At 39.1% G+C, this 12,289-nt stretch overlaps 2 protein-coding genes across 4 annotated transcripts in view; one reads left to right on the top strand and one right to left on the bottom strand.

Moving 5' to 3' along the window:
* The window catches only part of HAT1 (histone acetyltransferase 1), a 67,962-nt gene extending 64,325 nt beyond the window's left edge, over positions 1 to 3,637 (bottom strand). Inside the window, exons 1-2 of one of the 2 annotated variants that reach the window (XM_025460186.3) lie at positions 3,474 to 3,637; positions 765 to 869 (exon numbers count right to left, since the gene is read on the bottom strand). In XM_025460186.3, the coding sequence (XP_025315971.1) occupies positions 765 to 858 (94 nt within the window). In that variant the 5' untranslated portion in view covers positions 859 to 869; positions 3,474 to 3,637. Of the gene's footprint in view, positions 1 to 764; positions 870 to 3,080; positions 3,232 to 3,473 lie in introns of those variants that run through there. The other variant, XM_025460185.3, reaches the window with a different exon arrangement.
* The window catches only part of SLC25A12 (solute carrier family 25 member 12), a 206,338-nt gene that overhangs the window by 77,345 nt on the left and 116,704 nt on the right, over positions 1 to 12,289 (top strand). Inside the window, exon 1 of one of the 2 annotated variants that reach the window (XM_025460180.2) lies at positions 3,309 to 3,417. The exons of the other annotated variant lie outside the window; for it this stretch is intronic. Coding sequence (XP_025315965.1) covers positions 3,373 to 3,417 — 45 coding nt within the window. The 5' untranslated portion in view covers positions 3,309 to 3,372. Of the gene's footprint in view, positions 1 to 3,308; positions 3,418 to 12,289 lie in introns of those variants that run through there. 2 annotated transcript variants of the gene reach the window in all.

Genomic DNA, 12,289 nt, shown 5'->3' with positions numbered 1-12,289 from the left:
ACCATTCTACCAACTATCAACTACCATTCTCTGGATGTGCTTTTTCCAAACATTTCATACAAACAGAATCACACTGTATGGGGCGGGGGGTTCTATATGATTTCACTTAAGAGTATTTTTAAGTTCATCCGTGTTGTAGCATATATCAGATCTTCAGTCCTCCTTTTTATTGTCAAGTAGTATTCCATCATATAGATATATCATACTTTGTTTATTCTATTACCAGTTGATGGAGATCTGAGTTGTTTCCATTTGGGGGCTACTATAAATAATGCTGCTATGAATATTCATGTCCTAGTTTCTGTACGGACATCTGTTTTCATTTTTCTTGAGAAGATACCTAGGAGTAGAACTGTTGGATCATATAGTGCATTTAACTTTTTAAGAACCTGCCAACCTGTTTTCCAAAGTATTTGCATCATTTTACATTCCGATCAGCAACATTGTTTTCCACATTCTCACCAACACTACTGCCTACTATTTTTATAAGCAAAAATGAAAGGTAAATAGCTTCAAAAGCCTGAGAACACCTACGCTTATCATTTTTTGCCATGCTGTCCTTCCTAGATGTAAACTCCGCCACCTCTTAAACATCTACCCACTCCATGACATAATGGACTGAATAAAATCTGAATGTGTTCAATACATGCAGAAAACTACACATTTACATGAACTGCTCTTACATAAAATTCTACCTCAAATTAAAAAAAAAGATTATATATGAACACACAGTACAGAATACCACTTAGAAATAGCATACATACCTAATTTTAGTTCAATTGCTGTGTTGGTGTTACATTTGTACTCCGCCAGCTTCTTCTCCACTGCACTCTTGTACTCAACCAAAAATTTCTCCATAGCACCAAATCCTAAGGAAAAGTTTTCAGAAGGTCTTGTTGAAATGGTTTAAATAGTCAAACCCACAGAGAGGGTTCTTATTAGGAGTGGAATAATAGGAAAAAATTTTAATGCTAATAGATCATAAAAGCACAGGTCATTCTCCATATATTCCTAAATAAATGTATTGAGTAGGACTGCCTTGTTATACAACAGGAAAAACATCATTTTTGCCAGAGGTGTATGAACGAGGCTTGCTTTACATAAATTAGTAAATCCAAAAAGTAACATGACTACTGACATTTCTTTATATTTAATACTAACATATATTATCTGCTAGGACCTATACCTAAGCAGCTTTTTAAAAATATAAAAAAGAGTACCACTGCTCAACCAAGACCTAAGATGAGAATATCCTTTGATAATTACAATAGCATTTTATCTCTAATACTTGAAAACTTCTACCCAGAGTATTTTAGATCAACTATTAAAAAACCATCAATTGATAATGCATAGATAATCTCAGGAAGGACAGACAAGAAACTGGTAACCATGGTTATCTCTAGGATAAGAGAGAAGGAATGGGGACAGGGTTAGGAAAGAAAATTTTCAGTGCATTAAACAAATGTTTTTTTAACCATAGGTGTACAAAGTCATAAACTACAGGCTACTGGAAACCAAATGGTTTTACTAGATCGTAGCTACCCATCAATATATGTAACAAGTAATTAAAAATGGAAGCAATCATTATTCAGATAAACTTTCAAGCAAAGATGACAATAAACCTCCGGACAAAATGAAAAAAAAAAATTGTAGAAATTCAGGAAAAAGGAAATCATGTGCAGAAATAAACATGCCATGAACTTTAGCAAGTGGTTAAAACACACATAAACAGAAAATAGGGAACATTTGAGGCAGTCTAAGATGAAGTCTGTTGTCAGAATTCCTGGAATCGCATCCAGCCTTCGTCACTTAACTTACTGGGATGTGTGAACTAGAACTAGAGCACACTGCTTGACTCCTCTGACCCTAATCTATTAAATTGGGATAACAGAACCCACTTCAAGGAATTATATATAAACCACAAAACTTGACGTGTTTGAAATCATACATTGGCTTAAATCCCCACAGATCTATTAGATACTATATCCGCCCCATTTCATATTAAAACACTCAGGCTTCGGGAGAGGTTTACTTGCTTAAGTGCACCCAACTATTAAGTGGTGAAGCACAGGTTCAAATTTAGGGGTAAGTCTTACTACGTGCACACCGCACAAAATACATATGCCCCCCTCTTTTACAGCGCCAGTGCACCCCCAAGATCCCAGAGTCACTCTCTGGTAGAAAAAATCCTTCTTTAAATATCTGTAGAGCTCACGTGATAGCCTGTCTATCCAGCACATCCGTGGAACTGTAGTAAGACTACTAGGAAGGCACTGGGGGCGGAAAAAAAAGTACAAACTGTCCATCACTGCAAAAGATATGTAACTGCGGGGGGGGGGAAGTATACACTCACACCAAAACAGTCTTAATAGTAATGATTAGTATTAAACGCTGTAAACTAAAGAGACTTTAAAAAAATAAAAATAAAAAAAAGAGAATTGAACGTGAAAATCATAGCATAAAATACTAAGAGAAGTTTAGATGAAGGAAGCATGCGAGGACCATCTTTCTCAAAGGAAATCTGAATCGATCCCAGGAATATTAAAGCGCGAGAGATTTAAGAAAAAAAAAAAAAAAGACGACTGCGAAGACTCAAAGGGGAGCCCCCGGTGCGGGGCAAGGCAGCGATGCGCTAGCTCAGAAGCGGACTGTCGTCGAAGGGAGGTGGAGGGAGACCTGGAGCAGGAGGGCGAGCCCAACCCGAAACCCGGCGGGCGGGAACACAAGCAGCCCGCTGCGGCTCGGGCGGCAGGGGGGAAAGGGAACGAGCGGATAAGCAGGCCGCGAGGATCGGGCAGCTTGCGAGCCACCCCGCGACGCTCTCCCCCGGCGGCCGCGGCCCTCGGCCGGGGCCGAGCTCTCCGCAGACGGCGCAGCACCCCGACTAGTTGGGGGCGGGGGCACGAACCTCGGCCGACAGGGAGCTGGGCTGAGAGTTCCGTGCTCTCCGGCTGCCGCAAGCCTTCTGGAACCCAGGCCGGCGCCCGAGAGTTCCAGGCGGGCACTGTCACCACCGCCTCGGCGTTCTTCCCCAAACCTGCCCGCCCCCTCCCCTTGGTAAACTTTTCCCGGGAACTTACCCGCCATTTCCGAGCTGCGAGCACCCGCGGCTGAGGAAGGACGAATCAACCCGCGCGCTCCCTGGCCGGAAGTGAGCTCATTGCGTGACGCACATCCCCCCGCCCACCCCTAGCCCACCGCTAGCCAATGAGAGGAGGGGACTCGAGGCGCCGGGAGGTGGAAGCGCCTCGGGAGGCGGGGCCGACTCCGCGGGGAATGCTCCGACCGTTGCCTAGCCACGGCGAGCGCCGTCAGCCGCGTTGCAGGCCTGAACCCGCGGAGGAGGCCGCGTGAGGGGCCGTCTCTAGAAGGATGCGCGCGGGCTCCCGCGAGGACAGCTCTGGGGTTGCAGACCCGGTAATGCTGTTGTCTGTTTCCCCAGCCAGGGTTCGGAGACTGGTAGTAAAACTTACCCCTTTGGCCTGTACAGACACCTGAGGCCTAGGTATACATGTAGGTAAAATGTGGGGCTTGACTTGCAGGTGCGGGAGACATTTACGTTTATTTTGTTTCTATTTTTGCCATAGATTCCCGTCTGACATTGTTCTTCTTTGCTCATGCGTTTTCCTTGCAGCCCACAGTGTAATAGTCAGGGATCCTACTATCACACTAACGGTTACTAGGCAACCATTTGGAGCGCGGAAATTGTTACCTAATAATACCGCAAGCCGCCCGCTCTGCCCTACCTGTCTGTCTCAAGTCCCAGTGGCCTGAACCACATCACGGGATGCTTCCTGATTCGGGCCTTAGGGCTTATTAGTACCTCATTAACTGTTGACACTTGTTTGTCCCAGAAGATATTTAGATATCCATAAATACTCCCCAAGGTTGTCTAGACCCTTAAAATGCCCCGTCTCAATGAATGTTGGTTAATAAGCTTTACAGTGCTATTGCAGAGAGCTAAAATGGACCTGTGGGGGGCAGCCCGGGTGGCTCAGTGGTTTAGCGCCGCCGTCAGCCCAGGGCGTGATCCTGGGACCCAGGGATCGAGTCCCACGTCGGGCTCCCTGCATGGAGCCTGCTTCTCCCTCTGCCTGTGTCTCTGCCTCTCTCTCTCTCTCTCTCTCATTAATAAATAAATAAAATATTTCAAAATAAATAATCTTTCAAAATGGTGAGACTTGTTTCTTTACAAAACCACCTAATTTGTAGGTCAGCCAATAGCTGACCAGCAATTATGCTTATAAGAAAATAAGTAACTCTGAGAAAGATTAGTCCTGTGACTTTATGGTTAGTTGTAAGGAAGAAATGTAATGAAACTTATATGAAAATAAGAAATAAGATGAACATGAACAAGACGTACGATTAAACGTACACTATGGGGTTAGCATTTAATATGACCTGCTTGCAAAATTGAGGTTATAGGTTTTTTTAAAGATATTTATTTATTTATTTATTTATTTATTTATTTATTTATTTATTTATTTTGACAGAGAGAGTGCAAGCAGGGAGAGGAGCAGAAGGAGAGGGACAAGCAGATGCCATGCTAAGCATGGAATATAATGGGAGGCTTGAACTCATGACCTTGAGATCATGACCAGAACCAAAATCAAGAGTTGAGTGATTAACTGACTGAACCCCCAGGGGCCCTGAGGTTATAGTTTTATAGTGTCCTTGTCTTATAATTATTCACATGTATTTTTTGTAATGCTAGAGAATACATGTTTAGATACAGTCATTCTGAAAGAATGAATTCTTTCAGAAAAGTAGTAGTAAAATTACCAAAAGGGAAATTTCTTTTTTTGCATATTTTCTCCCCCTTTTTAAATTTATATTTTATCTTGTTCTATAGGGGATTATGGAGGTGAATGTTAACCACCGTGGAATAACATTTCTGCAAAAAGAATATGCTGTCCTTTTACATATGGAAGAGGCGGCACAGAGGGCTGTGGAAAGTTCAATGCCCTGCTAGCCTCAGTTCTACTACTTCATGATTGTATAACCTTGTTTCATCTATTAAGTGGAGATAATAATATCTTCCCAGTCACCACACCTGGGTTGTAAAAATTAAATGGAACAATATTTATGAAAGAGGTTTGTAAACTCTAAAATTATATGTTAATATGTGGCAATAGAAGTATAATATTTACTCTAGAATAGGAGTTTTGGAAAAGGCATTTTTCTCAATGGAAAAAGCCTTTTTGCACTTTTTTTTTCTTCCTTTTTTTTTTTTTTTTTTTTTTTTTTTGCCATATTGCACTATTAAGAATGAACTAGTGGGATGCCTGGGTGGCTCAGTGGTTGAGCGTCTGTCTGCCTTTGGCTCAAGGCGTGATTCCGGAATCTCAGGATCAAGTCCCACATTGGACTCCCTGCATGGAGCCTGCTTCTCCCTCTGCCTGTGTCTCTGCTTCTCTCTGTGTGTCTCTCATGAATGAATAAATAAAGTCTTAAAAAAAATGAATGAACTAGCAACCATATGTTTTATATGGTTCAAGTGCATATGGACTAGTAAATTTTGGCATCCTATCTTGAAATGTCCAGAAAAGATTAAAAAAAACAAAAAAAAACATGGTATTAGAGAGGTGGACATCAGACAATGGGTATAGAAAATCTGAAATCTAAAAGAAAAATGCAGATACTTAATGTATCTTTATTTCAAAATATATACCTCTCTACAGATCAGTAACAATAGCTGGTTAACTCATTTGTTTAGTTTGTAGCAGTAATTAGGAGAGGGGGGCAATGAGTTTCAATTCCCAGACCAGTTACCCAGAATGCCCTACCCATCTACTTGACTTCCATAAGAGTCAAAACAAAAATAGACTGGCTCATATTGAAAACTACTATTAGAAGAAGAACTTAAAGACACACGTTACCAACAATTAGCACCCTCCATTTTGTAAGTCTCATACATTACCCATAGGTATATAAACTAGTATTTTGAGAAACAGTTTAGGAATTTTAACAAATTTAACACATTTTTAAATTTGTATGCTTTTTTAAAGATTTTATTTATTTATTCATGAGAGACAGAGGCAGGCTCCATGCAGGGAGCCTGATGTGGGACTCAATCCCAGGACCCTGGGATCATGACCTGAGCTGAATCCAGACGCTCAACCACTGAGCTGCCCAGGCGTCCCAGAAATATTCATTTTAGGCTGGTATATTATTTCAGTCATTGTCTTTTTTTTTGACTCGTATAAAACACATAAAATTGACTATCTTAATCACATTTAAACACATAGTTTTGTAGTGTTAAGATTATTGCATTATTGTGAAAGCTGTCATTTTAATGGACTGGTTTCCAGCCAACTTCTTTGTGATCTATTTATTCATATTACTGTGCATAGCAAGACTCTTAACTTCCTATAATTTTAGACACAAAAAGTGAGTAGCTTTTATATTGGCTATATAAAAGCCAATTAATTACGTGTTCAATTCATAAACCCATCCTTTAAAAGAACTGTAGGATAAAATAGTTTAGCTTTACAGTAGTGTTTCTTCTACATTTTTTTTATAAATCAGAAATTTGAGGGAATGTGTATATATATATATATGTATATATAATTATAGTTATCAACAAAGTAAACCAACCAGTTGCTGCACAAATTAGTGAAATTTGAAGAATTCTGAAAACTTGGCTAGAGGGAATCCATACTTTAAGTTTATTGTTAATCTGATCAACACAGTGCTCTCAGAAAATTCTTTTGCCAGTCTCTTGAATGAGCTAAGAAGAGGAAAGGGTCATGCCAACTGGCATATAATACAGAGAGAACCTGCTTCATCAGGTAAGAAAGGTGTGTCAGTAGGGTTAGGATGCATTTAAATAATCAAAGTTTCCATTTTTCATATATTTGTAAAATTAAATTTTGTTGTATATGAGGAAGTTTATGTTATTAAAGATATGGTGTGACTTTTAAATATAGTCTAAGAGAAAATTAAGTACTTTAAATAATATGGGATCAGAACTTTAGAGCAGAGTGATTTTAGAAATCAGGTAATCTAGTCATTGCCATCTTTTTTATTTGGTATACTTATGCATTTAAGAAAATTTTGTTCATATCTTTGTATAAATATATATATTATATATTTTCACTAATCTTTCTTATATTAAATATTACTATTGTTAACTTTTTGCATTTAGACAAAAAAGAATATGAATACTAATATTTTTAAGATTTTATTTATTTATTCATGAGAAACAGAGAGAGAGAGAGGCAGAGACACAGGCAGAGGGAGAAGCAGGCTCCATGCAGGGAGCCCGATGTGGGACTTGATCCAGGGACTCCAGGATCACACCCTGGGCCGAAGGCAGATGCTAAACCACTGAGCCACCCAGGGATCCCCGAATACTAATTTTTAATATGTCCCACCCAAGTAAGTCACCTGTGTACCCCTGAAAATCTCTGACTTCATCCTACATTCTTGTTTAAGGCTTCTCAGCAAGTTATGGATAGAGGCGATACTGTTGGTATCTCAGTTTGGTCCTTTGTTTTTCTATTTTTTTCTTCACATTCTTGCTATTGAAAGGGCTAATTTCCTTCATGAAATACTTTACTTTGGAAAGAAAGTCATTATGTCTGGTGCATGATTGACATCTATTAAATGTTTGTTAAATGATTTTGTAGTAATACTCTCAAGAACACAAGTTCTCCCCAAAGCAACTAAGCTTCCACTTTTATTTAGCATTTCGTAGTTCCTGAGATTAGAAACCACTACGTTTCTTTGCTTTATTTTTTTTTTTTTTTTAAAGTTTATTCATTTATTCATGAGAGACATAGAGAGAGGGAGGGAGAGGCAGAGACACAGGCAGAGGGAGAAGCAGGCCCCATACAGGGAGCCTGATGTGGGACTCGATCCTGGGTCTCCAGGACCACGCCCTGAGCCGAAGGTGGTACTAAACCGCTGAGCCACCCGGGCTGCCCCGTTTCTTTGCTTTAAAACATCCTTCAGGGCAGCCCCAGTGGCTCAAGGTTTGGCGCTGCCTTCAGCCCGTGGTGGGAACCACGAGGCCCAGGGATCGAGTCCCATTTTGGGCTCCCTGCATGGAGCCTGCTTGTCTCTCTGCCTCTCTCTCTCTCTCTCTCTCTGTCTCTCATGCATAAATAAATAAAATCTGTAATAAATAAATAAATAAATAAAACATCCTTCAGCTTGTGATTAGAATCAAAGACTGAAAACCACCTTATTCATGTTCAACCCATCCTACCAACATCTGTATAATACAGGCCTTTCCTTCATATTAAATCATTCTTTGGATGTCACCAGGGAGTAGCGCTGGCCTAAGATGGGTAATCAACACAATTGCCAGGAGATGATCTTTTGCCAGAGTACATTTATGCCTGGTAATGGCTCCAAAGACAAGATTCTCCAGGACATGTGTATTCTTACAGACAAGCCCAAATCAATAGTCTTGGTTTTCCACAGAAAATTTAACCCAGATTTTAGCTTTCTCACAGAGCTCTAAGACAGCCTAGCTATTCCCCATCAGCAGCTTACCCTGCTCCTTTATACTTCTATCTTTACGCTTTAATTAGTTAAGCGCCCAAACATTTAGACACTGGGTATAGGCTACCTTATTGGGTAAGTGGTAGTGTGGATATAACATCCTTCCTCCTTTTCTCCCTGGGATTCCCACAACAAACAGGAGCAAACCCATGCTGTTCCCTGCAGCAGCCCCACATTTCACCCCAAGTGAGGCTTTTATACTCTTCTCTCACTTCTCTCCAGTTGGCTTCATTGAGGCCTGCTGTATCTGGGGCCTGCTGTGTTCATTCACCAAGGTAGGCCTACTTATCACAGAAAGATTGCCTCACTTTCTGATCTGTCTTCCTAGGGGATAATTATGAATCATCACCTTCTCCACTCTTAAGCTTATTTACCTCTTATTGATAACTCCTCCAGAGCTGGAACTATGTTATCTTCATCTCTAAGTTCTTACTTGAAGTGAGAACAAACTCTTTTACCATTTATGAAAGATTTTCATTCAGATTAAGTATTATATTGAATACATTAAGCTTGCCCATATCCTCTCTACTTAGGTACACTCTCAGGTTTGTTTATCTTCCTCCCCTCTCTGCCTGGCCTTTAAGGACAATTCCTATATAAGTGGAATTATCTATTTACTACAATACTGGGGTATATTCTTATTTTATGAATTCTTATCTAGAAATCTGAGTTTTTACTTTTAAAAATATGTAGTATTCTTATTTAAGAACAAATACTTGGAGAAATGAAAACTTCTATTTAAAAAACATCATGGGGCAGCCCGGGTGGCTCAGCGGTTTAGCACAGCCTTCAGCCCAGGGTGTGATCCTGTAGACCTGGGATCGAGTCCATCGGGCTTCCTGCATGGAGCCTGCTTCTCCCTCTGCCTGTGTCTCTGCCTCTCTCTCTCTCTTTCTCTCTTTCATTCTCTCTCTCTCTTATGAATAAATAAATAAAATCTTTAAAAAAATTTTTTTAAGAAAAACATCATGGGGCACCTAGGGTGGCTCAGTGGTTGAGCATCTGTCTTTGGCTCAGGTTATGATCCTGGAGTCCTGGGATTGAGTCCCACATCGGGCTCCCTGCAGGGAGCCTACTTCTCCCTCTGCCTATGTCTCTGCCTCTCTCTCTGTGTCTCTCATGAATAAATAAATAACATCTTAAAAAAATAAGAATAAAAAAAGACGTCATAAGAACAATTGCAACGGGTTCCTAAAATATTTTAAAATATTAACAGATAATAATTAAAACATTTTGTTTTATGTAAGCTTTGTTATGTCAGAATCACAAGAAAGACCAGGAAGAAATTTTCTTTTCCAAAAATTGTGGCTGCACATCTATATTGACCTTGGGTATGTAGAAGCCCTTCTGAGCTAAAGTGTATGTTTTCTTTCATTTAGTAAAGACTTTTGCTATTTTTTCCTTTTCAAGTGGACTTTCAAATTCTTTGGTTCTCAGAGTTTGAACTTCACATTGTTCTTTTGAGCATACTGCACAGAACTACAGCAAAGATGACAAATGTCTAAATTCTTTCAAGTAGTATCAATATGATTTAATTATATTAGTTTCACTTTGCTTTGCTTTAAGAAAAATAAATTAGATAATGTGTTTAAATGCCATACCACAATATTATTTACTATTAGGATATTTAATTGTATATGAGCCCATATCTAAGCACAAATGAAAATTGCATAGTTATGTAGTTAGTACGTTACAGTGCCTTATCCATTTATTAAAGGTAGGTAAGTACTTACCTAAGTCATAATTGTGACAGGAACAATAAGCTGTAATTTAAAAGGTCATTCTTTAGTGAGTCTTACTTTATTTTTATGCTATCTAGTTCATATATATTTTCCACTGGGGTCATATGAGATTTTTAAAAGATAGCCATAAACTTTTTATCTCTTACCAGGCTTGGGATAAAAGGGATTCAGGCATTCCTAGTCTGAGATCAATATGTTGTAAATAATCCCAGGAAATACCCTGCTTAGGTGTCCTAAAATATTCCAATGTAAGAGGAAAACTTCATAAATTAGAATCCTCATACAAATATTACCAATGGTACTATACAAATTGGAGTGAGAAATAGAATAGGTTAGGGAAGATGATTTCACATCAGGTGGGCTTAAAGGTGTCTTCACTGGAGGGCTCAAAGACATGTTCTCTGAAATATATGCGCTATTAACAATTATATGTTTGGACTCCCTGCAAACTGAAATGATTGTAGATAATAGAAAAAGTCAAGCATAATACTCAAATTTTAATGGAAAAGGGAGGAACTGGAAGATCACACTTTGGTTAGTCTTCTTCTTTGAAATACTATGGTGTTAATCTTTGAAAAGCAATAACAACCAAAAAAACCCCAAACAACAACAAAACCCCTTAATTTACAAGTCCACGGAGGGCGGCCACATATCTATCATCCAACATGGATTTGTGAAAAGCAATCTTGCTAAATAAACTTATTTTACTCCTTAAATAAATGGCAAAAAAGAAGTGTAATAGTAGATTTGGTTAGATATACAATCATTGATGACCCTATGCAAAATTGTGATTTAGAGAAAATTCAATTATCTTCTCCAGGTATTGTTTAATATATCCAGATTACTCATAGATTTGTACTTGCCACATACATACAATTGCAAATTCTGATTCATTCACTTAACATTATATCATAAACCACATACTCCTATTTCTTTTATGTGAGCAGGTTACTAAGGAATCTGAACTTGGTTGGGGTAAGAACTAAAATGCTTTCTTTTTTTCTAGACATTGTTCCACTATACTATGTTCCCCCAGGATAGATTCCATCCTTTTCTGGTCTTCTAAGTTATTCAAAATCTAGCCGAACCTAGTTAAACTTCAGTTTTTTAAAACCTCCTCCATTGCTATTTAGCCTTGTAGCCACAGGGACTTGAAATGAAGAAGGGAGTATAGTCAATTTTTCACTCATTCTTCTTCTCCAAACCTAAAGATTGGGTTGTGGAATGTATGGTTCTAGGATATTTTTTCTTCTTTCCTTCTTAAGGCAAACTCTTCTGGGGTTGGGAACTTAGAAGTAGGACTAGAGAAGAGACAAATCTTGCTACTTGCTACACTCTATGTTTTCGTCATCTCTGCTTTTCCAGTTGACATTGGTTGCCATTAATGCCCTTACTGTTTCTCACATGGCATGCATTCTTAATTTATTCAGTGAGTTAAAAGGGGCATCCATTTTGTGCCAATTCCCTGAAAAGAAAACTCTGGCTCTTCACTGCTTGTATCTCCTTTGTTAGGAGGCCTCCCTTTAGAATGGAATACTGCAAAAGCAATTCAAGTTGCCATATCTTCCTAGTGTCATTTGACCTGTAAGAAATTCACATATCATCTCTTCTGTGACAATCAATGTCCTCAACATAATGGGCACACATAGACCTATCAGCCATCATATCATCACAGGATAATGAGATTTAAAATGTTAGCCAATGCCAACGCCCTTTATTTATTTTTTAAAATATTTTATTTATTTATTTATTTATTTATTTATTTATTTATTTATTTGAAAGAGAGAGAGAAAGAGAGAGGGGGAGGGAACACGAGCAGGGGGAGCAGCAGTGGGAGAGAGAAAGAGAGAAAATCCAGAGCAGGCTCCATGCTCGACAGAGGGCTGGATCTCAAGACCCAAGATCATGATCTGAGCCAAAATCAAGAGTCAGATGCTCAACTGACTGAGCCACCCAGGCACCCCTCAGTGTCCTGATCTTTGAAAAAGAGCTAACATGAGATAACCCTACTTTACATGATTGTTTTGAGGATAGAT

The sequence above is a fragment of the Canis lupus genome, chromosome 36, assembly GCF_003254725.2.
Source record: "Canis lupus dingo isolate Sandy chromosome 36, ASM325472v2, whole genome shotgun sequence".
Classification (NCBI taxonomy): domain Eukaryota; kingdom Metazoa; phylum Chordata; class Mammalia; order Carnivora; family Canidae; genus Canis; species Canis lupus.
This window is presented reverse-complemented; position numbering and strand designations above follow the sequence as displayed.